This window comes from Callorhinchus milii, unplaced genomic scaffold (assembly GCF_018977255.1).
Source record: "Callorhinchus milii isolate IMCB2004 unplaced genomic scaffold, IMCB_Cmil_1.0 Scaffold1, whole genome shotgun sequence".
NCBI classification, from domain to species: Eukaryota; Metazoa; Chordata; class Chondrichthyes; order Chimaeriformes; family Callorhinchidae; genus Callorhinchus; species Callorhinchus milii.
The window spans coordinates 79920788-79947883 of record NW_024704742.1 but is presented as its reverse complement, the minus strand read 5'-3'; the positions used below and the strand labels follow the sequence as shown (position 1 = coordinate 79947883).

The 27096-nt window shown below is 40.7% G+C and overlaps 1 protein-coding gene across 1 annotated transcript in view; it reads right to left on the bottom strand.

Annotated features, from left to right (window-relative positions):
• Nucleotides 1-27096, bottom strand: part of LOC103177714 (phospholipid-transporting ATPase ABCA1) — a 99939-nt gene that overhangs the window by 56539 nt on the left and 16304 nt on the right. The window contains exons 3-8 of the mRNA XM_042332467.1: nucleotides 23772-23865; nucleotides 21912-22053; nucleotides 20577-20695; nucleotides 8775-8896; nucleotides 6769-6960; nucleotides 4383-4472 (exon numbers count right to left, since the gene is read on the bottom strand). Coding sequence (XP_042188401.1) covers nucleotides 4383-4472; nucleotides 6769-6960; nucleotides 8775-8896; nucleotides 20577-20695; nucleotides 21912-22053; nucleotides 23772-23865 — 759 coding nt within the window. The remainder of the gene's footprint in view (nucleotides 1-4382; nucleotides 4473-6768; nucleotides 6961-8774; nucleotides 8897-20576; nucleotides 20696-21911; nucleotides 22054-23771; nucleotides 23866-27096) is intronic.

Genomic DNA, 27096 nt, shown 5'->3' with positions numbered 1-27096 from the left:
TTCGCCATCAGTGCACAGAAAGTGACATAGGCCGTGACCCGAAAGTCTGTCACCTTAGCTTCTACCACACCAGTAGCTGTATTAGCTTTCCTCGAAGATGCAGTGAAGTGGTGATGAAACAGAACCACACAATTTGGATATTTTGGGTACGTTAATATCAGGCTTCAAATCCCCCACACAATAGGCAAACTCGCAGAGAAACTCTGTTCTAACAAAGCTCATTACAGAGGATTCCACTGTATACCAACAGCTCGTCCTGTACTGGTACAGTAACAAACAATTGGAGTTTCGTTATTATAATGGAAGATGGAGCCATGTGTAAGCTTGGTCAGAATTGTTTGCGACTGAACACCACCTGGACCAGTGAATTGTTCAGATCACTGGTCAATTTCACCAAAGTGCGAAAATAGACAGTAAAGCGATCCATCATTCTCCCCTGCTGCTAGTCCTCTCCGCGCTTTTTTTTTTGCCCGTTAGTCACTTTTGGAGATCGTAGACCCCAATCACACTGCTCAGGCAGACCAACTGGGGAATTCTCATCCCTTTTGCAAGTGGCAGACTCGCTAAACTTGATCACCACTCAAATGCCAATATAGCGAAATGTAGTCGCTTTCTGGTCACGAGTCAGCTGCTGTTTGTGAGTGAAAAGATATCCTCAAGACGAGGTAACTACAGTTCATGTTTTGATAGTTTATAAATGAGGGCTGATGTAAGCATATATCTCGCTAAAGAATTTGCATGCTGGGAGGAGTCCAGACGCAAGTTCCTCTGTGCAGTATGTACAGTACTGGAATGACTTCCCCACATCAGCAAGCTTTGTATCATACGGTTTCAATTATTTCTGCCACCAGACAAAAGCAAACCTAAACGCTGTAACAGGAAAGAGCTGTAATCTGAAACCGCAGCCTGCTCACGTGCAAGGATAACTCCACAAGTCAAAATATATTTCCAATGCAAAGAACTTTTTACATTTATAGCAATGTTTGCATTTTTACTGAACACTGGCTCTGGCAAGCAACTTTCTCCAAGCACTTCTTGTGCTTTTTTTATTATGCAAAGGAAAAGGCTATTAGAAATAACCATGAAATATGAAACCATATGTAAGCTGGGAAGGCTCTTCAGTCTCTGACAAAACACTGGGGTTACTATAGTTCATTCAACGAGAAGCTCTTGTGTGTCCAATGTGTGTATGCGCATTCAAGAATCAGTGCCCAAATATGGGTAGCTTTCAGAATAATAGCCACTATTCACGTTACAGATTTCACGCTAAATAGCAGCTGCATATATGACCGAATGTACTGCCATGTCAGATCTTGTGAACAGGTTGTCAATACAGCTTATGAAATATACAAAAAAGGAGAAAATACTGCTGTGGTAAACATGTACTTGCAAAGAACAACAGACATGTTCCAGCTATTTAGATTAATTGGCACTTTTTATCAGAGTTTGCATACTGTTCCCTTATTATGTGTTACAGCAAAGTTCTGACAACACTTTTTTTAAAACAACAACTTGCATTTATATAATAATAATAATAATCCTTGCATTTAGCGCCGTTCACGCGTCCCGGAGCGCTTCACAGTGGTGGAGTCTGACAAAACTGCATGAACACTTGATTTCTAAGAAAGCATGGAAATTTCAGATGATTTTCCCCAACTCTCACTACCTACACCTGGCTCTTTCTTAGTGCCCTCGCTCTACTCCCCACCCTCCAAGCCTCCGCTCCAACTAGCCCCAGGCGCAAATAAATTATTAAATAAATTGTACAGCTTGTGCCTATCTGTATACAGCTTCCAATATTATTGTTCTCAAGAAGATACTTAACTAGTTCATTTTGAATGGTACTCGGAGACACTAACCCCACGGAAAGGTGCTATATAAACACAAGTTGTTGTTGAATAATTTAATCCACAAAACTATTTTTGCTGTGAGTCTGTACCATACATCTGCATCTACGTCTGTATGGTAAAAAATATTTTTATCTCCAGTCCCAATTAAGCTTCTTAATTTTAAACCTTTGTCCGTCTGGTTGTGCTCTCAACGTCTAACTCAATTAATAATAATAATAATCCTTGCATTTGATAAAATGCCTTATTACGCCTTTGAGACGTCTGAAAGCAATTCACAGTATAAACTGTAAAGTGAATTGGCTATAATTTGTGGGCAAAACACGATAGCCAATTGTGCACAGTAGTGTCCCACAAACAGTCGTGGATTGAGTAACCAAATTATTATTATTTTTGTTTGGAACTGAGTTTGAGAACCCTTAATGAGTCGCTAACAAGAACAATCACAAAATAAAATTACATTTGTAAAGCATCTTTCACATTGGAGGATCTCCCAAGGCGCTGAACAGTCAGGGATCAGGACCCGAGCGTGGGGGGCAGGGTTGGGATGAGGGAGGGGAGAGGGGGTAAGAGGGCGGCTGAAGGCAGCATCAAATAGGAGGGTCTTGAGTCATGCCTTGAAGAAGCAAGACAAACGGATTGTGGGAATGGAGTTCCAAAGAGTGGGGGCAGAGAGGCTGAAAGCCAATGGTAGGGCGGGTCGGGCGGGAGACCTGGAGCAGGCCGGAGCCTGCTGAGCGGAGGGAGCGGATAGGTTGATAGGGGGTTAGCATGTCAGAGATGTAGGAGGGGGCAAGGCAGTGGAGGGCCTTGAATGTGAGGAAGAGGATTTTGAACTGTATCCTCTGAGGGATGGGGAGCCAGTGGAGTCGAGCGAGGGTGGCGGTGATGGGGTCACGGAGCCTGGTGCGAGAGAGGACACGAGCTGCAGAGTTGTGGATGATCTGCAGCTTGTGGATGGAGGAGTTGGGAAGGAGGGAGTTTCCATAGTCGAGCCTTGAGGTGACGAATGCGTGTATGAGGGTTTAATGGGTTGTGCTCATAACCACAAACATGCTGGTGCAGGGAACAAAAACAACACCTGTGCAATTTGAAGTTCTGAAGTTGATTCTGTGACATATTTTCGGGGCAAGTGATGATAACTTTACTCTGTGTTAGTCCAGGTTACTCCATGTACTTCCAGAAAAGGACGGACATGTTCCATTGCTCAACACTAATATTTTTCACCTTAATGATCACAAACATTTGGCCAGAAAAATCTAACAAAGTTGATCAATTAGATTGAGTTGGTCAATTAGACATAACACAGTTGGCGCTATAGATGTATAACTTATAAAGAGACTTATAAACAAAATAGAAGCCCACGGTATTAAAGGGACTGTGGCAACATGGATCCAGAACTGGCTACGAGACAGAAAGCAGAGAGTGGTAGTAAACAGTTGCTTTTCTGACTAGAGGGAGGTGTGTAGTGGTGTCCCTCTGGGGTTGGTATAGGGACCACTGCTCTTTATGATCTATATTAATGATCTGGACCTGGATATAGGGAGCACAATTTCCAAATTTGCAGATTTGGAAAAGTCAGGAAAAGTAGTTAATGGTGAGGAGGATAGCACCAGACTCCAAGAGGATTTACACAGATTGGTAAAATGGGCAGAAACGTGGCAGATGAGGTTTAATGTGGAGAAATGTGAAGTGTTGCATTTTGGTGGGAAGAATGAGGAGATGCAGTACAAGCTGACTGTACAATCTTAAAGGGGCCAAATGAACAGAGAGACCTGGGGGTCCAAATAAGCAAATTTCTGAAGGTGGCAGGACAGGTAGATAAAGCTGTTAAAAAAGCATTCGGGAAACTAGGTTTTATAAATAGGGGCATAGAATTCAAAAGTCAGGAGGTTATGTTGAATATTTATAAAATGGTGGTTAGGCCTCAGTTGGAGTACTGCTTTCAGTTCTGGGCACCGCACTTTAGGAAAGATGTTAGGACATTGGAGAGGGTGCAAAGGAAGTTTACCAGGATGGTACCAGGAATGAAGGACCTTAGTTATGAGGAGAGATTAGCAAAACTAGGATTATTCTCCCTAGAACAGAGAAGATTAAGAGGGGATTTAATAGAGGTTTTCAAGATCATGAGAGGATTTGATAGGTTGAACCGGGAAAAACTGTTTCCACTGGCATGTGGGTCAGTAACCCGAGGACACAGATTTAAGATAGTTGTTAAATGAAACAGGGGAGGTTAGGAAAAAATATTTCACCCAGCGAGTTGTTCGGATCTGGAATGCATTACCTGAAAGGGTAGTGGAAGCCGATTCAATAACAACTTTTAAGAGAGAAGTAGATGGGTATTTAGGGAGGACAGGATTGCAGGGCTATGGAGAGAAAGCGGGCCAGTGGGATTGAGTTGGATTCTGCACAGAGAATGCATTGCCCCCAGATGTAATAGGTAGTCAGGTGATTGGCACCACAAACATGCCCTTTAATTCCATATTTATATGCTAAACAATTCACAGACACTTGTAAAGTTATCATGTAATATACCTCTTCAGCAAGCTTTATGAGATTCTGGAATACATTCCTCGTGGCCTCAGTTACCTCCAATGCTGACTGAGGATTTGTCTTCATTGCAGTCTATAAGGAGAGAAGGGGGAACAGATTAATTCTTCTACTGTTTATTGCTGTGAGTAAATTGATGGCCCATAATAAATCTTGTGAAGTGCCTTAAAAGGGGCAATATTTACAACACTGAATAGATGGGAGTTCTTGGTGTAGTGAATCATGTCACCATACACGATTGTCATCAGTGGTCACTAACAATGCTGCTTCCATACCAGTCATGAGAAGCTATTTTAGTGGAAAGACGATGTAACATTTAGTTCTGACTGGCGAAAATAATCATGACCCAAAGACTTCAAATCAACAACAACAGCTTTGTGTCACTGAAGTCACTTAAAATAAAACACATTGCAACACTTGGAGACATTATTCTTCAATGACAAAATCAGCCGCATTTTAATTCCACTGTGATAAGGACAATTTGTGGCCATGGTTGCTGAAATGGATTTCTCTTGTTCTGTACAATAGATTCAGATCTGTGGAAATTCACCCACGTTGGGCTAAACACTTATTCAAATTCGGATGTTTTTGTTTAGCATCATCTTTTGACCCTTTTTTATGAGAGGAATTTCTTTTGTTGGTTATTAGTTGTAGAGTGTGCATTACTGAGGTTAAACCTTTATCTCCAGCTCAAATTGCAATTTTAGACATTTTTGACATAACTTTTCAAAAGTGCTGCCAAACTATGTTTAATGTTGGAACTTATCTCTTATAATAATAATCCTTGCATTTGATATAATGCCTTATCACATTGCTGAGATGTCTCAAAGTACTTCACAGAATATACTATAAACACTGTGTATTCTGTGGGCAAAACGTGGCAACTATTTGCACACAGCAGTGTCCCACAAACAGTTGTGGATTGAGTGACCAAAGTTGACAGCCCGAGGGAAAAAAATGTACGTCACCTCAGCTGCTAAATGTAAAGACTATGCCCTGATTCCTTCAGGATAGAAGATTGACTAAAATGTTTCTGAAGTTTTCTCCCATACAGATTTCCTCTCGATGCAGTGATGGGCAGACAATGTTTGAAGCTGTGTATCTGTCTACAGGAATGATATATCTGGTTTGCTTCTCCTTGGGAGCTCAGTGGAGAGGTCACCCCATCACCACAACTCCACCTCTCTCCAGAGAAGGGACACACATTAGACAAAATGGCATGGGCTAGAACTCAACAGCTGGAAACACCGGTCAGAAACAGAAGCTGGCAGGACAACAACAACAATGGGGAATCTAAATTCGGTACTTATATTCATGTCCGAAAATATTGAATGCTGTCAGTAACCAATTTGACCTTGGGAACTCAACGGGATCTACTTTTGTGAATATGGGAATGGAGAGACTCAGACCCTTCAGGATTTGATAATTACAAATGCTTGATCTCACTTTCATATCACAGAATGTGAAATCAAATGATTATTATGTTGGGGACAGGGGAATTGATCAGTGAACAATTTAGGGTCTATGGAGTGTAAGCCACCAAAATGTTGTTAAAGACTGCATAGTCGACAGTGTGCTTTGGAGAAAAAATAAAATGGAAAATACTGGAAATTCACAGCAAGTCGATTTATAGATTAACAGTTCAGGACCTTTCATAAGAATTGGCAGATTCAGATTCATCTGGTTCCTAATGCATGCATCCTAATGTATGGATGGATCTGTACCTATGGTCATTTCTTCTCTATGTAAATGCACTAATGCACTAGATTTGTATATCATGAAGTCTGATTTATACACATGTAATGTAATGGTTTAATGTTTAATTAATGGTTTTGATGGTCGACCATTTCCAGATATACAATATAAAATTAACCCTTTTTTTAGTAAGAACTAATTCATATATTGCCAAAACCATACAAAAAACATACTAATGTTTCAGCTAAATATATTGAGAGCTTACTCTCAGTTTTTCTATGGATGCCACAAGCAAAATAATCATTGCATCCCATCCCAACATGGCACAACAATTAACAAACAGCACAAGTCAATAAAAAAGTCCAGGTCATCAAATAACTTAATTATGTCGATGTTTAGTGTGCACAGTAATGATGTAAATTAAATAAAAACAGAAGTCGCTGGGAATACTCAGCAGGTCAGGCAGCATCTATGGAGAAAGGAAAGTGCGTCAACATTTCGAGTCCACGACCCTTTGTCAGAACTGGGGCATTTTGGGAGGGAGAAGCTTTAAAGAGCTAACAGGGAGGGGGGAGCAGGGCAAGGAAGACAAAGGAGAAAATGGATTTTTGTTTCAGATTTCCAGAACCTGCAGTATTTTGCATTTTGTTTTATGTAAATTAAATACACTACTTACTTCTGCTATCTTTAGAAAATCCAGGTTCAAATAAAATGCTTGCTCAACTTTTTTCAGCTCGTTCTCAGACAACGTGCAGATAAGGTTCTGAATGTAGTCAGCCACCGAGTGGTTTCCAATGATAACAAAATCCTCCAGCTTTGTGCCATTGCAAAGGTCCTTCAGCTGTAACCCTCGCCCAGCGGTGATAACCTGCAATGAGCGACAGACAGCAACATGTAAAATCTCTGCAGCTACAAAGAGCTACGTGCAAGTCATTGAATATTTTGAATGATTGCCTTCGCAGTGGCATGACTTTCGATGTAAGCAGCAAAGTCCAATAAAAGACTGTGAGTAAATAATCTTGATCCAACACAATCATTACATAAACTGTATCATGGAATTCATCAATTTCAAGTTTGTAATTTCATCAAGCGATCTTCTAATATATCATAGAATCATTGAATCATACAGCACAGAAGGAAGCCGTTCAGCCTATCGTGTCTGTGCTGGCTCTTTTAAAAGAGCTATCCAAATCAATCCCACTACCCCACTCTCTCCCCATCGACCTGCAAACTTGTCTGCCCCAAATAATTGTCTACTTCTCTCTTAAAAGTTGTTATTGAATCGGCTTCCATCACACTTTTAGGCAATGCATTCCAGATCCAAATAATTCGCTGTGTGAAAACATTTCTCCTCACTTCCCCTCTATTTATTTTAACAACTATTTTAAACCAGTGTCCTCAGGTTAACGACCCACCCACCCTATCGAATCCCCTCATAAGTTTGAAAACTTTTATTAAGTCTCCTCTTAACCTTCTCTGCTCCAAGGAGAATAATCGAAGCTTCTCTAGCCTCTCCTGATAACTGAAGTCCCTCATTCCTGGTACCATCCTGGTAAATCTCCTTTGCACCCTCTCTAATGTCTTGACATCCTTCCTAAAGTGTGGTGCCCAGAACAGTACTCTAGCTGAAGCCTAACCAGTGTTTTATAAAGTTTCATCATAACTTCCTGACTTTTGTATTCTATGCCCCTATTTGTAAAGCCTAGTATCCAGTATGCTTTTTTAAAAAGTTTTATTTACCTATCGTGCCTTCAAAGATCTACTTATATGAACCCCCAGGTCTCTCTGTTCCTTCACCCCCTTTAAGATTCTACCATCAGCTTATATTGCCTCTCCTTATTCTTCCTCACAAAATGCATCATTTCACATTTATCCACATTAAACTTCATCTGCCACGTGTCTGCCCATTTTACCAGACTATCTATGTCCTCTTGCAGTCTGCTACTATCCTCCTCATCGATTACTGTTTACAGTATCACAGATTGTAAAAGTGAGACTCGAGCAGTTTGAAACTTCCAACAGATCTGAACTGTGAAATAAGATTACAGACTTAAAGTCACTGTATGAAAAAGTCCAGTTAATTCCTGATACATTCAATCCCAATTTGAACAATTAGTCCAATGTACTAACCACTAACTATTCCCTACCATTATGTGGAATTTCAAAGCACCTAACCACTTTCCATTCTCTCCCGCTGTTTAGAATCCCACACAGACTGGAGAAATCTAATCAGATTGTGCAAAGCTAAAACTAATTGCAAAAGCAAAGATCAACAGTTGAAATGACAGTCTTGCAGCGATGATGAAAAAAACGTTGTCTCTGACTAAATTAAAAACAAAGATGGCAGCCATCATTTTGAAAATCTGAGGGAGAAACCATTATCCCAAAACAGGGAGTGTTCAGGTTCAGGATGGGTTTCAAGAACATGTTTTATCAGCAATTTATGTGTCATCCCTTATTAGCTCTGGCAATCATTAAGGAATGGAATGAGTTTAGGAATATTCCTTTGAGTACTAAATTAATCAAGCTATGTGGCAGTGGGGATAGGAGAAAGTGATCAAATGTAATGTTACTACAGGATCTATCATCGTCATTCATATCCATGCAGCTACATAGTGTGAATTTGCATCAAGGGAATCATGTAAATCATATTATTTATTGTTAATCAATAACCTTTCTTACCTCTTCAAAATTCACACCAGCATCCATGATCTCACTCACTTTGTAGTGGTCAAGTGCCATGTTATCATAGAGAAACTCCGAAAGGGTCTCATTGTCAATGAGAAAATCTTGGAGTCTGAAATCTGTAACCAAAATAAGTCAATGTTGGCAAATAAGCTCCAACAGCCTTACTATTGCTGGTCAGATGGCATGAGCTGTACAGATAGATGGCAAAAGAGATATTGAATCAGACAGTAGGCACGACCAACACCATCAGGGAAAACATATTAATTCCACAAAAGAAGCAAACAATTGAGTCAGAACTTTCAATCCTTGCTATTGATGCAGCATCTTTTGCATCAGCATTACTTCTCAAAGCACTTCAAAGGATTCATTCTAAAGTGCAGTGACTTTGTTTTGTAGGTGAAGGCAGAAGCCGATTTACACACCACAACATGCCACAAACAGTCACAAAGTTATTGACTAATGCACTTTACAGAAAACACTGTGAAGCGCTTTGAGAAGTTTTGACATGATGTGGCACTATTTCAAATCCAAGGATTATTATTTACTACCTGCTGTATGTAATTTATCCCTTAAGGAATTAATTTTCTGAAAGAAATGAAAGCAAACCATCCCAGTATTGGGTCAAAGCCACCAACACACCAGAAGCTGTCTGGCAGGTCTGAAAGAGAGAAGTGGAAGCATGCCCTGGAGAAGCTGGTCCATATTCCAAACCATTTCTCTCTAGAATATCACCATGATCAGCAGTACCGCTCTGGCTTTGGTACTTGGGAGATCCCAAAGATCTCTGTGCTCCTGATAGGGGGGGAATGGCAAATTTGAGTAACGTGCTGTAGAGCAACACTCAGGTGCTGCCTCAGAGCAATCTCAAAAAGATGCTTCAGACCAAACCATTGTCCCAAAGTCCCAAAGAAAGGACCTGGGTTCGATTCCCAGGCCGGGCGAAAACTTAGGTAAGTTTCCTTACTCCACATGCCTCTGTTTATCTAGGAGTAAGTAGGAACCCAGTTGTTAGTTGATTGGTGGATCGCTTTTCCGGGGTAACAATCTCTTGAAAAAAATAATAATAATTTGTCCACGCAATCCACAACTGTTTGTGGGACATTGGCTGCTACACTTCACCCACAAATTATACAGTCAATTCATTTTACAATATATTCTGTGTGTTGAGATGTCGCGAAGACGTGATAAGACGCTATATCAAATGCAAGAATTATTATTATATTATAAAAACAAAGATAGGAATTTTAAAACTATCCCAAAACAAATTATTTGCAAGTCAATGTGAGATTCCTAACATGGCACTCTAGCACTGAAGAATGAAAGCGAAAAAGATAGAGAGAGAGAAAGGCAGCAAGCAAGAAAGAAAGAGTTATTGGCAGCAGTGGGACAAAATTGTACTAGCACGTTATGACATGTAAAATCAACCCACAGTAACCTTTCATATGTTTAAAAAAAATGTAGTTCAGTCAAGTTACTTTGTAGCAATTCTAATGCCAAGGATCATGAGTTTCAATAAGTAAGACTGCACCTTTATAAATGACCCAGACTTCCTTAACTAAATCAGCAACAAGTCAAAGGAATAAGTCTGCCTTGAAGGAGTTTTTCAAATGTTTCAACCCTGCTACCTTTCTGTAAATGATAGCAGAACGCACCTAAGTTGGAATACAAAAGGAACTGCGCAAATAATACTAGCAATAAATAGTGAAAACATTGTATAAAGATGAATGATAAGATCACTTTATGGCAGTGTCACACAGACCAAATTAACACCTTTTGCTCGTCAATAAGAGGTGGGGAGTCCAATACAGAACAGAATAGCAATTGTGGGGGGAATTTGGCACAAATAAGACAGATTTGTTGATAAACAACACAACTCTCCCAACATCCAGCGTTCTTTCTAATAAATCAGAAGGATTTAAGAGGCACAAATGAAAACAAATGATACTGTCCTCGTAGAAATTGGCTTGTTGTTTTAAAAACAACTTGATTTTGTATTTATGCCATTTAAATGCATTTGGCCAAGCTCTATAAACTCTGTGTGTAGGAGGAAACAGATCTATGCAGCATACCCCGGAGCAAGGCTCCTTCAGCCAGTCAGCACTTCCTTTGTGTTGTTCAGCCCAATTTTTGGCACAACTCCAGTTTGTCAGCCAGCTGATTTTAACAGCAGCGTCGCTCATTCCTCAGTACTTGAGTGCACTGAAGGCAGTAGGGAGGTTACTATCGGTCATTGCTCTCCGTCCTACATTACTGCGATTGAGTTACACGCCAGCTTTGGTCTCTGCTCAGCAGAGCCTGTCTTCAGATCCTTGTCATTTGAATTGCTATAAAGCAACTTGACTGAACTAAATTTTTTTTAAATTAACTGCATGTCCCAACTTGGGGATTGGAGAGGCGGAAATTGCAGGTGAGGGCCTGGGGGAGGGATTGCCAGTGAAATCCAAGAAGTCACTCCCCACATTCCGCCAGTTAGCAACCTGGACAACTTTTCCAGAACATATTGGGATTATATCATTTTACATTAAGTAAAATCTTGTCCCCTGGGGTTGTGGGAGGAGGGAGGAAGGGAGGGGATGGTTGCCAGGTCACGAACCTATGACGAAAAGAAGTCAAATCCCCCAGCGCTGAATGTCCTTAGCCCCTTAATTTCTAAGCAGGTAGATCTCCTGTGACTTGTGCAACGAAGAGCTCCACCTCCAGAATGAAAAAGGTCAGGACAGGAACAAAGGGAGATACATATTTACCTGGAAAGTACAGCCTTGCTCTGCTGATCGGAACAGAAGGCTCAAAGGCATTAATGATAAATGTGGAGTCCTGTAGCGCATTGATTAGAGCATTCGCCTCCCATGCAAGAGAACCCAAGTTCGATTCCCGGGCAGTGAGATACCTTAGGCAAATTTCCTTACTCCACTAACCTGTTTACCTAGCAGTAAACTGGATCCCATTTGTTAATTGTTTGTCAGTTCGCTTTCCAAGGGTAATAATCCCTTCAAAAAAAGTTTGGTCACTCAATCCGCGACGTGTTTGTAGGACACTTCTGTACAGAATTAGCTGCCGTGTTTCGCCCACAAAATATCCAGTCAATTCACTTTACAGTATGTTCGGCGGGGTGCTTTGAGATGTCTCAATGACTTGATAAGGCGCTATATCAAATGCAAGGATTATTATTATTATAATAATTCTTTGCCGGTTTTCAAAAGGCTTCCTAATAGGAGAGTTTGGGTATTAGCATTGAAAGGTAACCAATATGAGGTCTAAATTGCGGTATTAAAGAATTCTGTTACAATTTCAGAATTTCCCTCATCCACTGTAAACTTCTCTCAATAGGTATATCACATTGGAGCACAATTCCCATAAATTGACATTATGTAGTTCTGGTTAGCTTGGATTCCTTACTGTTACTGTAAATTAGTCCCCACAATACTGAATATTTAGAGACTCTCCTGCATTTGGAGATATGAACCCAGCCTTTGAATGGCTAACTTCAGAATACAATTCTTCGAAGCTCACAAAAAAACATACCGGTGACAGGATGAAACAATCCACATGGTAAAACCAGTGGAGGTTTAACTGCTCCAGTGTCTGAGCACATGGGCAGGTCAGAGCAAACCCCAGCCTGGGTCCCTGTGATCTCAGCTTTAAAACAGCTGACAAGTGAGTAGACTGACCACACTATCTCGTGCTCAAACACCAGACATAATGACTGTCAAGACAGTCTAAAAAAAAAATTGAAGGTTGTTTTTTCCTACTCAGAAATCCAGCAAAACTCCAAATCTCAAACCATGTGGGGTAGAGGGGACTGGGATGGTGGAAGGGATGGGAAGAGATAACATAAACTGCAGGAAACAGCTGTTAAACTTGTGTGACTAGTTACTTAAAAATTCCCCCAAGGAAAAATATAAAAAGGGTGGTAGGCAAGACGCAAAGGAGAGGGAAGAAACAAACAACACTTACAGAGAACTGGTGCAGGCATGATAGGCTTCATGACATTCTTCTGTGTTGAAACATTCTTTGACTCAAACTGTCTATCCTAATCTGTTCTCCTCACCTGTGCTGCAGGGGATTTGACTTTTTTTTCCTTCTAGTTCCTACAAGATACCCCCATGTACAGATTACTCAAGTGGAAACATTAATTATGAGTGTGAGTTCTTTTACAAGGAAATTATTTGAAGCTGGTGAATTTCAATCCATAATAACAATCCGAACATGTGGTACCAAGCCTTCGGGAGAACATCTAAATGGGCTTCACTAGGTTCTCTGTAAAGCATAGTAACTTTTTATTCATAGATAAACGAGGCAGCTCATTTGTGCACAGCAATATCCCACAAACAGCCACAAAGTGTGTAACCAATTTTATTTATTTTGTTAGCCAGGACATCAGGAAAAGCTCCCTCCATGGCCTCGCCCCACCCTACCTCTGCAACCTCCTAACCCCCTACCAACCCGCCCGTTCCCTCCGCTCAGCTGGCTCTGGCCTGCTCCGCATCCCCCGTCCCATCTGCCCCACCATTAGTGGGAGAGCCTTCAGTCACTTTGCCCCCAACCTTTGGAATTCCATCCCCCAGTCACTCCGCCTCGCCCCCTCCTTAGCCTCCTTCAAATCCCGACTCAAGACCCTCCTCTTCGACCATGCCATCGGTCACCCCCCTTCCCCTCCCTTACCACGCCAACCCCAGCTCGGGTCTGGAATGCTGTTCGCTGTCCAGCGCCTTGGGACGTCCTCCCGACGTGAAAGGCGCTATACAAATGTTATCTTGTTGTTGTTGTTGTCAAAGAGTCTTTCACGACCACCTGAAGAAACAGGACCTCAATTTGCTTTCTGATTTGAACAATGAGTCCACCACACTGTAGCACACCCCCAGGACTGCTTTGGAGCTTCAGCCTAGACTAAATGAGTTCAAAGTCTCAACATAGGTCTTGAATCCACAACCTTCTGACTTGGAGAGAAGAGTGCTACCAACTGAGGCTGGCTGATACCTGCCATCTCAAACAGGAGACTTACAATGAGACAACATATTTTCTGTGTTGATATTGATGGAGGCTGACTTCATAGGAAGAATTAAAAATTTACATTTATTTCATGTCTGGAGGGTGTCCCAAGGTGTTAAAGGAAAAAGCCAATTAATCCAATGATTATGTTCCACTGGTTTATTAATACACAACAAATCTTTTAATCCCATCTTGCACCTTTTCTCCATGGGCCTTTATACCCTTACTTCCCAACTTCAGCTTTAGAGGCTTCTGAGGTTCTGGTTCTGCCACATTCAGCCCACGTACACTGTACGACAAGTTGCACAGATTTCCCAGCAACAGTCAGACAACTGCACATCTGCCAAATCGTGTTGAAGCACATGACGCTGAAAATCCCTTTTGTGACTTGTTCGCTGAGAAATGGGCCATTGATGCGCAGTCAAGTGCCGATTTCACCCACACAGTATGAATGGAGTGACTCTACAGCGCCAGTAAGTCTGTACTGCAGTCTACATTAAGGCACATTTGTCATGTCTTGGTTGGGAACACACTCATCTTGTGTCAGAAGGTTGTGATTTCAAGTTCCACATTGGAACTCAAGATCTAGGGTGGGCTCACACTGCAGTGCAATGTTGAGGGAGTGCTGGATTGTCGGTTCTTGACAGAAATGTAAAACCAAGATCATATCTGCCTATTCAGGTGGACGTTAATATTTCTTGGTACTGTTCAAAAAGAGAAAGGAGTTTCTCCCATGTCCTCGCTAACAAAATCCCCCAGTTAAACTTGTCATTCAGCTCCTGATGATTGGCATAAGTCCTTAAAATGGGATTCCGTTAAACGATAAGTTATTAGACTCCAGTGTCTTATTATTGATCTCCTTTGTGTGAAAACTTATGCTTTATTATTTTAAATAAGAATGGCATCACTTCTCCAAACACTTTTTGTTTCCCCTTTTAACACCCAGAAGGTCTCAAAATTATGTCATATTCCAGAACTTGTCTCAGTTCCAGAAGGAAACAGGAACACAGTGCTCTAAAACTTCAGTTCAAGTGCTGTAATGAGTTACCAGTAGAATGTCATGCACATTAAATGGCATTTGAGAGCAGCCTGCTAGACACAATACTCTGTATGGTAAGCAGTAGTTATTGTTGAACACAGGTGTCGATGCTTCTGGCTCTAACCAGACTGAAACATTTAAAGTTTTTGCTGTATTTATCTTAGTCTGATTAGAATTAGCAGCATGGGCACATTTGATCAACAAAATCACAGTGATATTCCTTCACCTGTTCTGAACTCAATAACATCTTAGTGATTGCAACATTAAAATATAACAATACAAATTTACAGCTGTTCATTTTGGGACTACGTCTCAAGGTGCTTAACAATATTGGCTTGGCCCCTGAGCGAGGAGTGGTAGTCAAGGGGAATGGGAGCCAAGGCGGGAGGGGAAGGGAAAGATGACCGAAACCAGTCAAAGAGGTAGGTCTTGAGTCTTTGAATGAGGTGAGGGAGGGACTCCAGGATGGAGTTCCAGAGAATGGGGGTCAGATAGGTTGAAAGCCTGTGCGCTTGAAGGTGGGGTGGGTAAGGCAGGGGACATGAAGCTGTCCGTGACTGCTGAAAACTGGAGCAGCCGGGTTATTATGACTTGAGGTCGCAGAGGTAGGGCGGAGGTCGTGCAGGGATTTAAAGGTGAGAAAAAGGATCCTGAACGTAATCCGCTGGTGACGGAGAGCCAATGGAGCCAGACAAGGTTGGGGGTTACAGGCTTGTTAAGCCTGGTAAGTGAAAGGTCATTGGCTGCAAAGTTTGTATAAAATGCAGCTTGCGTAGGGAAGACCTAACTGGTCTTCAATCATCAGAGTGTTGGCATAGTTGAGACTGGATGTGATGAATGTATGAATGAAACAGGTTGTGGCAGAGATAGGCAATATTTCATAGCCTGATCTCCAAGGTAACATGTTTGGCAACAGAATGTCAGAATTTAGTTAATCCTCTGTGGTGGTCTCAGAACTCTGGCCGCTGAACCAAACAGGTCTACAGTATTCCAGGATGATGACAGGACAGCCAGTCTGGCCCATCGGTAGGACATTGAGGGAAGGACTGGGAGTGTGAATTTTTCCACTCAGCTCCTGTTAACTTTGCTAGCCAAAACACTTATGGGTAAGGTAGCCCAAGTAGCTGCACAAGCAGTAGGAGGCTTGCCAAACAGTGCTTTCAGTGGCAAGCTATGTAGCTTTGGTTGGTTAAAGCCCACCATTACCCTAACATACAGTCTGGGATCTCCAAACTTTGGCTTTTGCTAACCTGTACCTATTCTCCGTAATTAGGTAACCAACGTACATCTCTCCAGGAAAAAAAACAGTACACATTGCATGCCAGACACAGGGAAATTCCATGTGTAGTTGGCATTCATGTGTGGAACACTGTCTGTTTTGGATTTTCTTAAACACGGTGATTAGTACAGCGGATGCAGAACTGAGTCTAATTGGGTGAGGAATACAGTGCTAAATCTGATGATGCCAGGAGGAGAGGCAGATGGCATATTGAGTCTGGTCTGGTCAGGCTGGGAGTCTATTATAAAGCCTCCAATTATCTCCTATTCACATGGTATGATAGAGGATCATGGTACCTAATGACCAGAGTAACACGCATTAACAGTGAATCAGTAAATAAATCATATCAGTTATATGGTTGATGGGAAACGAAGAGTCAAACTATTTTAGGGAAGAAGGCAAATAGAAATATTGAGTACTCAATTGAATGCTTATAGAAGAGAACTAAACACGATTCTGTGGCAGCCGGGATCTGCGGCTTTACCTTTCAAGTATTTTTCATTTTTACTGTTAGACTTTAATCCCCCACAGCTTGGGAGTGCTATTTCGCACTGATGGATGTGGTGTTCTATTTAACTTTGACATTGTGCTGACTTCATTTGCAAACACGTTTGAAAAGTAACTACTTTCTACTTTAGGAAAGTGCTGCAACCATGTAGAATGTCATGCTCTCATTGGCAAGCTAAGTGGATTTAGCTGGTTAGTCTCCAGCAATACCCCAACCCACACTCAGGGGTCCCCAAGCCTTGACTATTGCCAGCCAGCGCCTAATACTTTCCAGAGTTAGGTAAGTAGGATGTATCCCTCCAGAGAGAGCGTCTGCATTCTATTCCAACCATCTATCTCTGGAATTTCCATGTGTAGATGGGATGCGTGGAATTTGCAGTTTGGTTTGAATACTCTTAAGCATGTGTCAGATATCTGGTTGACCAAAAAAAAGGTAATTGATGTTCTGTGAGTCAACAGTTTACTGTAATTGAATAATGAGGGATTATATTGGGAAAAATCTCATTAATCAAGCACAACATTACAGTGTACTAAACTGATTAGTACACAAGACATCACATCCTATTGATCTTTGGTTCTTAACTAGGGAGCATCTAGGTCAGCTCTGCTATTTATGGCATGAAACCAGATTGCATATTGGAATATTTACAGTCCAGAAACCAAAAATAAGATAAGAGATTGAACGACACAGCATTTTTCTACTGTCCTGCGCCTCAGATCAACGTTACTACTCGCTGTACTTCATATCTATTCTGAACGAGGAACACCAAATAGATCCTGTACATTACTTACTCATGAGCATTATGTAAATATGGGTCTTTTACATCGCATGGCATTGAATATTGCTCAAAAAAAGCTGTAGGGAGGCAGGCACTGTTTTAGACACACACCTCCCTCCCTGCCCGATGGACCACGTAATCTAAAGTGCAAAGGGGTTTAAGGACAGGGTCCATAGACTTTGACGAACATGCCTCTAATAGCTGCTTTTGGACAGAGAGAATGCCAGACTTGGTTTTAATTGAAGGCGCTCAGGGACACTACCCGCCAGAAGACCGCTATATAAATGCAAGTTGTTGTTGTTGACCATTTTCATGAAAAGACAATGGTCAAATCCTGCTATGTTTCTTCAAACATATAATGCGAAGGAAGGTGTATTCCCCACCCCGCCCCACACACACACACTCATATTAATGTACATGTCGACACCAAAACTAGGCTTAGCCGGTCAGATCATTTTGAGTGAATTGTGGAAAATTCAGTCTCAACTTTCAAAGTTTTATTTTTGTTTCTACAGTTTGTCTTAAAAAATTGCAGAAGTCCAATTTGAAAATGATTACTGGATTTAAGAATTTTCTACACAACAGCACTATCCTAATGGAATCTAATCACATCGTAATTTATTGTGGTATCACAAGAACAAAGCCATTTCATGCCTGAAGCGTTCTTCACAATAAAGGCTTCTATTATATTAGATTGCTGTGCAGTGGGTCATTTTCAGACATCATAAAAGTGGAGACAATGGACATTTAAAATGTACTGTTAAGTTTATTGATATTACCTTTGTAACACAACACTCTTAGATGTCTGCTTCTGAACAAAAGGTTGAATCCCAGCACTGCAGTGCTCTAAAGATTATAAATCAACGTCAAGACCACGTCTGGTCACAGATAGAGCTGCATTGAGATACAATTCCAAGTGTAATAAAGTGATTTGACATCAAGTGTTCCATTGATTTGTATGTGAACTTACTATGTGGGTATGTAGACCATGTACTAGTTGTGGGTGAGCGTTCCCCATTCCCCCTCCACCCCCAACACACAGACTCCATTCTCAAAAGTGATGTCCATGAAGCTTGAAGCTAGACGTGAAGTCTATCATTGGACTCCCAGCTCACAGATCATGACGTTGAGTAGATACATACTCTGTTTTGTTTAGTAAAAAACTGGTATCCCACTCACTTACAGTGAAAAGCCACAATCCGAAAGTTCACTGGCACAATCCAAACTGGATACGGACACAAGCAGATGCTGATTGTTGATACCATATTCCCCCTTCATATGCCATCATTATTATTACTACTTTAAGTTTAACCACATCACTTTTGATGATTGGGTTTGTGAAATGCCAGCAGAGTTTACTGATAAAAAGGGCTGTTATGGGCTGAATCAGGTGACCCTTAAAGACATTAAATGTACAGATAAGAACGTCAACCTCCATGTTGCACATGTGAGCTTCCTTATTAGGAACTAACCAGCACATTTACTGAATGGAGCAAAGCTAGAATTCCAGAGACATTTAACATCCTTCTTGCACACAGTGCTTCTCCAAATCTGAAGAACTTTTGCACATCCTATAGTTTATACCTTTAGGGATATAATGCAAAGTGCCTGCGAATGTTGCTTGTACTTAAATGAACCATGCCAAGTATTACTGAAGTGAAACAACAACAACAAAATTACATTTATGGAGCGCCTTTCACGTCAGGAGGACGTCTCAAAGACTGAAAGGAAAGGAAAAGTGTGTTTATTATTTGATGAGAAAGTAGAGAGTTATTGTAGAGATTTCAAGGGCCTCCTTATGATCCAGGTAATCTTAAACAAAGGAATTATCTGTGGTAAATTTTCAATTCAGTTTTAGGGGGAGAAAACAGCAGATATTACGTTCTTCTCAGGGAACAAGAAATTAAAAAATACCAGTCTGTGTGTTCCTGTAGGAGGAGGAGCTGGAATGAGTTAAGAGCTTGTAAAGGATTGTAATTTGCATGCTAGATGTGTTCTACATGCCAGGCTCCATAATTCAGAACAGATTGATTTGAAGATCCCCACTCTTGGTTTCAAATCACTTGATACTCTGGTACCTCCCTACCTCTCCAATCTTCTCACACCCCACTCCACTACCTGCCACCTTTACTCAGATGGATTGAGTCTCCAGCACATCTCTCGTCCACTCCGCTCCACCATTAATAATAGTAATAATAATAATCCTTACATTGGATATAGCGCTTCTCACGTCTTCTAGACGCCCCAAAGAGTTTCACTGAATATACTGTAAAGTGAATTGACTGTATATTTGTGGGCGAACGCGGCAGCCAATTGCGCACAGCAATGTCCCACAAACAGTCATGGATTGAAAATGACCAATTTATTATTGTTTTGTTTTTTTGGAGGGATTATTATTAGGTGTGTGGAGTAAGGAAACTTGCCCAAGGTTTCGCCCTCTGCCTGGAATTGAACTCAGATCTCTCACTTGCAAAGTGAGTGCTCTAACCACTGAGCTACAGGACTCCATTGACTGCCATGCTCTCAGTTACTATGCCCCTGAATCTCTGAAACTCTCCATTGCTTCAATTCTTTCCCCTTGCCCGCTCTCTGCCCGTCTTCAAATCACACTTGAAGACTTTCCCCTTCGACCGTGCCTTTGGTCAACTTGCCTCTCTTTCTAACTCAGCATCAAAGCACACCGTTGTTAAGCTCTGAGATGCTACCCGAGTGAAGGGTGCTATATAAATGCAAGATGTTGTTGTGTTATTAGCAGCTCAACTGAAAACGCCACTTAGCCAATACCTGAAGTCAAGAAAAAGGTCCACTGTGTTGTCCCCAATTCCTCCACCACCAACAATCAATTTGTACAATTTAATGTCCACAAACAGTCATGAAGTGGAAGACCAATTATTTTTCTCTCGCTGGGAATTATCGATCAGGACACCAGGAGTAATTCCATTCAGTTTTTCGAATAGTTATCATGTTAGTTTCCATTATAATCCTTCATCATTCAAGTATCATTTAACAGCCATCTGAACATTCAGATGAGACCTTAGTTTAAAGTCTCATCCAAAGGACGGCAGACGATAGATCAGTTTAGACTACAGGAGTTCCAAGTCCCAAAGTAGGGCTTAAACGCACAACCTTCTGATTCAGGGATGAGAGTACTACCCACTGAGCCAGGCTGACACTAGTACTAAGGAAGCGTGCAGAGCAAATACCTGAGCTAGAGTTGCTGAATCTTTTCAGTACTTCAAACAGTTTCTGGAAGGCTCCCACACTCCCATCTTTCTGGCTGTACAGAAGCATCTTCTTGACATCATAAAAGACTCGGGAGAGGCTGTAAAGGATAAGTAAAGAGCAAGAAACCTTAAGTATAAAGCAGGCATTTTGCAATAGAAGGCCTTGTGTAAGTTAACTTCAAGTACACAATACAACAGAACCCTGGTGGTGGCGGGGGTGGGGGGAGGGCAGTGTTATAATGGAGCACATTTTATAATTGCTAGCCACAGACATGAGGAAAGCCACCATGTTTCAAAACACCAGCTGGCCTTTAGGTCATCGGGTTTCCACCAACATAGGGCCGTAAAAACATGACTGGATCCAACAGTGCTTTAAAATATTGCCTGCCACAAAGGAAAACAAAATGACAGACTTCTGGGTCATCTAGTCACTGCAGAAGTATCAATCGAGCAAGTGGGCGGAATCCTGTAGCTCAGTGGTTAGAGCACTCGCTTTGCAAGTGAGAGACCTGAGTTCAATTCCAGGCACAGGGCGAAACCTTGGGCAAGTTTCCTTACTCCACACGCCTGATAATAATCCCTCCAAAACAAAACAATAATGAATTGGTCATTTTCAATCCACGACTGTTTGTGGGACACTGCTGCGGGCAATTGGCTGCCGTGTTTCGCCCACAAATATACGGTCAATTCACTTTACAGTCTATTCTGTGAAGCACTTTGAGACGTCTAGAAGACGTGAAAAGCGCTATATCAAATGCAAGGATTATTATTCTTATTATTATCTTGGATATTTGGGGATAAGTAAATGTTGGCACATCACAAACATTTTATAAGGGAGTTCTAGTGTAGTAGCAATATAACAATGGGCTGTTCCCGATTTCTATCATGATTAACATGTTACAATGACAGCCTTCCACTCACATTGATTTGTCAAAGTATGATAAAGGCAATTCAGCAATGTACCCAGTTTGAATGAACGTGATTTATCACTGTGCTCATGATAACTGATCTCAGTATCTATAAAATTATGAAATAAGAGGCTTCCAGGTTTGCTGTTGTAAAGATACAAGGATATTTGGAATGAGGCCAGGTATCCAATTCATCTATATCTATATCAGACGGGCAGTGATATAAGTCAACCAGAACTTTGTGCAGACTGGAGTGGTTCCTTTGGATGTGCATTTAGCTCAGGAAAACAAATATGGGTTAAACTTTTAAACATTAAACAAAAAAGCTCCCAGCATCCTTGACACATTTAAATCTAAAAGTCTCTACATTTAGCATTGATCAGCAGAATGACAGCCTTCCACTCACATTGATTTGTCAAAGTTCCCAACCACTCCAGGGGATTCACCAGGTGTCGGATAGCGGAAACACGGGTTGTTTGCATTACAGATAATGCCCTGTATCCATGGCAGAGTCCCAGCAGAAGGCATCGCCTTGTTTGGAAAATGGCCTAGAGAGAGAAACATGTGTGGGGTGGGGGGGGAAAAACAAAAATTAAATGTCAGTGAGTCAGTCACATTCACAATGAATTTATTTTATGAATCCAGGGCCTCCAGTAATATATCCTGCTCTCCCCTCCAAAATTAGTTCAAACGTCACTGGATTCCATTTATTTGTTAATCACACAATGACTCCCAGGACAGACGTGAGAATCAAGTCTGAAATTCTCCTGGCCTGTGTGGCTGTTTCACACCAGAGTACAGCTTCACCAACATCTATCAGGAGATTAACAGGAATCAACCACAGAAATCCATGATTCAGTAAGAGGCCATTCACTCACTATATTAGGATCAGTTTGTTCTTCCAATGACTCAACGTAGGATCAACTTCCGTTATATTAACAGGACTGCCTATTAACCTGTAACCGAGTTTCAAAAGTGAAACAAAATGCCTTCACATAATCCACTAGAATGGGAACTGTCATTGCATTTACATTCTAGGCTTCTCACTGCTGGAGAAGCAATTATACTTTATTGCAGTGATCCTTACGCAAACATGAAAATGGACTATGGCCCTCAACGTAGCTTTTTGCCATAAATGAATGCAGATAACTTGATCATAAACGTGGCTAGATACCAAAATGTTTCTTCACGTTTCATGAACAATAAGATAAAGTTCTAAGATCCTTCTCACAGCAACAGCAAAGACCCAGAATACAGAGTACAAATTTCTTATCAATGTTCACCAATTGTATCTGCTCCACAAATTGTATGTGAGATGCAATACAAAGTAGCACTGAATAATTTTTAGTAGTAAAATTAGGTTGAAGCAACTGAGTTTACGAAGGGGAAAGAAAGATAAGTGGGCGGATGAGGAACTATTGATTTACTGTTCCACAAAGCAGATAAGTTATTATGTACTGGGAAGGGGTGAAAGAAACACTGAGTACAAGCCAATCGCTTACTTTCCCAAAGGGAGAAATCAGAAGTCTGGGCCGTTCTATCACCCACCTATCACCCACCTAAACAAGATGGCTATTGAGTAGCATAAGTAGAGTGACACAAGAAAACTATTGTCTCAGAACAATTAGCTGAGGCATTAAAAAAATTGAGTGGTGGGGAAATGTATTAAAATACTTTTACTGACAGAATAATAAAAATCTGCCTTTTACCCGGTTTCTCAAATATCAATGATATCCCCTCTCTGCTTGAACTTTAATAATAAGGCTCATTGGGGCTTTCTACTCCTTTGGCTCATTCATTTATTCCTTTACAAGTATAAGCCTATCTATATCAGACAGCGAAGAGAAGCAAAATGCCAGTTAGCATCTAACAAGTATTACATTACAATTGGGAAACTTGTACCTTCCTCCGCAATGTTATACAGGAAAAGTTTTGGTTCCAGATTCATACAACAGCATGTACTGTATGACTGCGGCTGCCAATAGCTCACAGTGTTTCACAAAACCAGCAGAACACAGATAAATATCACTGCAGGATTCTCAAAATCCCCAAGTTCATTATGACCAAATTCAACCCTCAGGTAAATAGCTCCTGTGCAATGCTGTTATTGAAGTGTTTAACCTCTCCATTGAATTCTTCTGGTGAATGACAGAACATCTAATATAAAAAGCGAGGTTTTTAAACTGGGTTGTTTTTCAGATATCAAATCCACCCAGTTATCAATATTAACAGATAATGAGACTGTTAAAACAGAGAAAACACTTACATTCATGTTGCTCATAAGGAGGGTAGGATCGTCGTACTGAAATCAGGATGAAGAATAGGAAGAGAGGCCACGCAAGTTCTATCAACAGTTGAAACTGAAAAGTATAAAAGAATAAATAGTTTCATTCTTCCAGTGACAATTTATTGTGATCATAATAATAAGGTTGTCCACTTTCAGGTAGAAATGCTCAAATGCACAAGTTGGTAATTACATTTATTTTCCCCCAAAGAATATGAGGAAACTTCACAAAGGTCAAGAATTGCATTTCAAATTCCATCAGTTTTCTCACTTCAACTTTGCTTAGGATTCATCCTTCCTTCCATGGAGGCTGCAATGTATTTTAGGGAATGGTTCCAAAGTAGGTGGTGATCTTCTGGCACCTGAGTTATAATTTTTAGCATGTAAGCCTTGGTTGCACACGTCAGCAAACCATTGAGCTGCAAGGGAATCCTCCAAGTCCAGTTATATCCTTAAGCACTGCCACACATGAACACTTTCCAGTAAGGGTTACCGGATACTCATCAGGGACAGGTAGAAGTTAATTTCTTCAGGTTTATAATCTTGGAACTTGTATCTTTCTGTTGTTCAGCTAACTCAGTATACATTGTGAATTTTTTATATGGCAGCAAGATTTTTTGCTGGAGTCCCATTTCCCCACATCACTATCCATCTCCCTCTTTAAATCCCTGAACTGATCTATAGCCTTTTCAGGCAATACATTGCATGTTCTCACTACTCTGTGGCTAAAGAAATAGTTTCACTTTTCAGTGTCTTAGCTTCAACTTTAGATTAAAAGATCAGCCATGATTGAATGGTAGGGGCAGGCTCGAAGGGCCGAATGGCCTTCTCCTGCTCCTACATGTTATGTTAAGATTTGGTTCTCTTGTTCTGGATTGATCTCGATTTCCATCATTTTCTACCTACCTTGTTAACTCCCTTTATTATCTTGAACTCCCCAATTACAAAGTTGAAGCGAGAAAATGGATCAAACACGTTACCCTCAGCTTTTGATAGAATACTGAGCAACATCACAATTAAACACTTTTATCCAAGGCAAGCATTACAGGCGGGTGTGGTGTAAAAACAATCCTTCATAAAAAAGATTGAAGTGGTAAGGTACAAGTATGAAAAACTTGCCGGCTAATGTCTTGATATTGCCCTTTGCAATTCTAAACCTATATTCTCTTGTTTTAGTGCATCTTAAAGTATTGTTCTGGGTTTACTTTAATGATGGTTCTCCCAGGACACTGGGTGAATAATAACAATAATCTCTGAATTTGATATAGCGTCTTATCATGTCGTCGAGACGTCTCAAAGCGCTTCACAGAATATACTGTAAAGTGAATATTTTGTGGTCAAATTTTAAAAACTGTTTAAAATTTATTTTTTAAAAATGAATCTCCTTTTTCTTTTCAAATTAGTGTTATAACTTCTGAAAAGTGAGAAGTAATAATAATAATAATAATAATAATAATAATCCTTGCATTATATATTGCGTTTTTCACGTCAGGAGGACGTCCCAAAACGCTTCACAGAACACACTGTAAAGTGAATTGACTGTATATTTGTGGGCGAACGCGGCAGCCAATTGTGCACAGCAATGTCCCACAAACAGTCGTAGATTGAAAATGACCAATTTATTATTGTTTTGGGTTTTGGAGGGATTATTATTAGGCTCTGTGTGGAGTAAGGAAACTTGCACAAGGTTTCGCCCTCTGCCTGGAATTGAACTCAGGTCTCTCGGTTGCAAAGCGAGTGCTCTAACCACTGAGCTACAGGACTCCACAAGTGTCTTCTGTTTTAACATCTGATCAAAAGAACAGTAACCCCAGCATTTTTACAATAGTGTATGAGCACACCAACTTTGAATGTGAGCTCAAGCCCCAATGTTGTGGTGGAAACCACAATCTTATGACTCAAAGTCAAGAGTGCTGCCAACTGAGCACGAGGCATTGCTGGCCAACCTCTAAAGTTTTGGTTTAATATCTTTAAGTTAAAAAAAATTGCAGATTTAGAGAGTTTGGAAAGTGCTTTTCCGATAAGTAGCAGAGTAAATGGTGCCCGGCATCAGAAAAGGCCATCTCAGGATATGAAATGCATTTCCTATAGGAACACAACATAATGCAAGTCCACAAAATGATAAATCAGAGGTCGGATCTCATGGAAGCTAAGTTCTCACTGTTCAGTGTGCCAACTTCTCTGGAAAAGCCACACTTTCTCCCGAAGCCTTTTTCCAGTTAAGGTTCCGTTTATAATAATAATAATAGCATTTGAGACAACACCTCATCACATCGTTGACAGGATGTGTGACTGTATTTTGTGGTTGAAGTGGCAGCCAATTTGCACACAGCAACTAGAATTGTATCTTGCTTGGGTCACATCTATAACAAACAGTTTGCGCATTTAACATATCCAAAATGTTTAAAATAATTAATTTAGATACCAATGGCTTTTTGCTGGAGATCCTCAGCACAAAAAGGCAAAGGATTAGATTGCAATACCTTGAAAAATCTTTGGATATTCGGAAATAGAGAAATTAGCTTTCTATGGGCAACAGCTATGTAGCACCTTATCACATCATCAAAATGTCTCAAAACTCTTCACAGGATTTTACTGTGACGTGTAGTGATAACAGAAATGTGGGCAAACATGGCAGTGAAATTCTACACAACAATGTCTGAATTGAATGACTGGTTTTAATGCTGGGGTGGGGGGAGGATGAACTTCCTTCTCCCAATGAATAGAAAATTTAGGAGGGGAAAATAAAATAAAAGAACTCTGAAATTAACATTAATGTTTACACAACTAGTGAGGGTGGAATATAAGGTCAAATTCCAGAACCAGAAGACTAAATGGGAATAACAGTTTAGGAATATAGGTCATTTCCTGTACATCAGCAGTTTCAATGGACAAACATCCAGCGATAAACGTTGCTGGAAGGGAAGCACAGGAAGGGTGTGAGAAGATTGCTTTATTTCACAAGGAAAGATATTTTGGTACCAACCCTTTCACGACTTAAAACTTTTTTTTACTATTAAAATGAATAGGATTTTCTTCATTATAAAAGTTCAGATTCCTCTTGCCACTAAATCTGGCAGCTTTGATCAAGTGTTTGAGAAAATCCCATGCATTACCAAGGAAATATCCCATTCTAAGTTTATATTGTCAAAGTCACACTAACTTAAGATTCAAGAGGAACTTCTCAACTAGACAACTGCGCACAAAAAACAATGTTGGTAAGCAGCCAAAGATGAGCCCTTCAGGGAAGAATTAACAGATCTCTACATACCAACAGAATACTGTATTTACAAGTCAGACTTTCTTG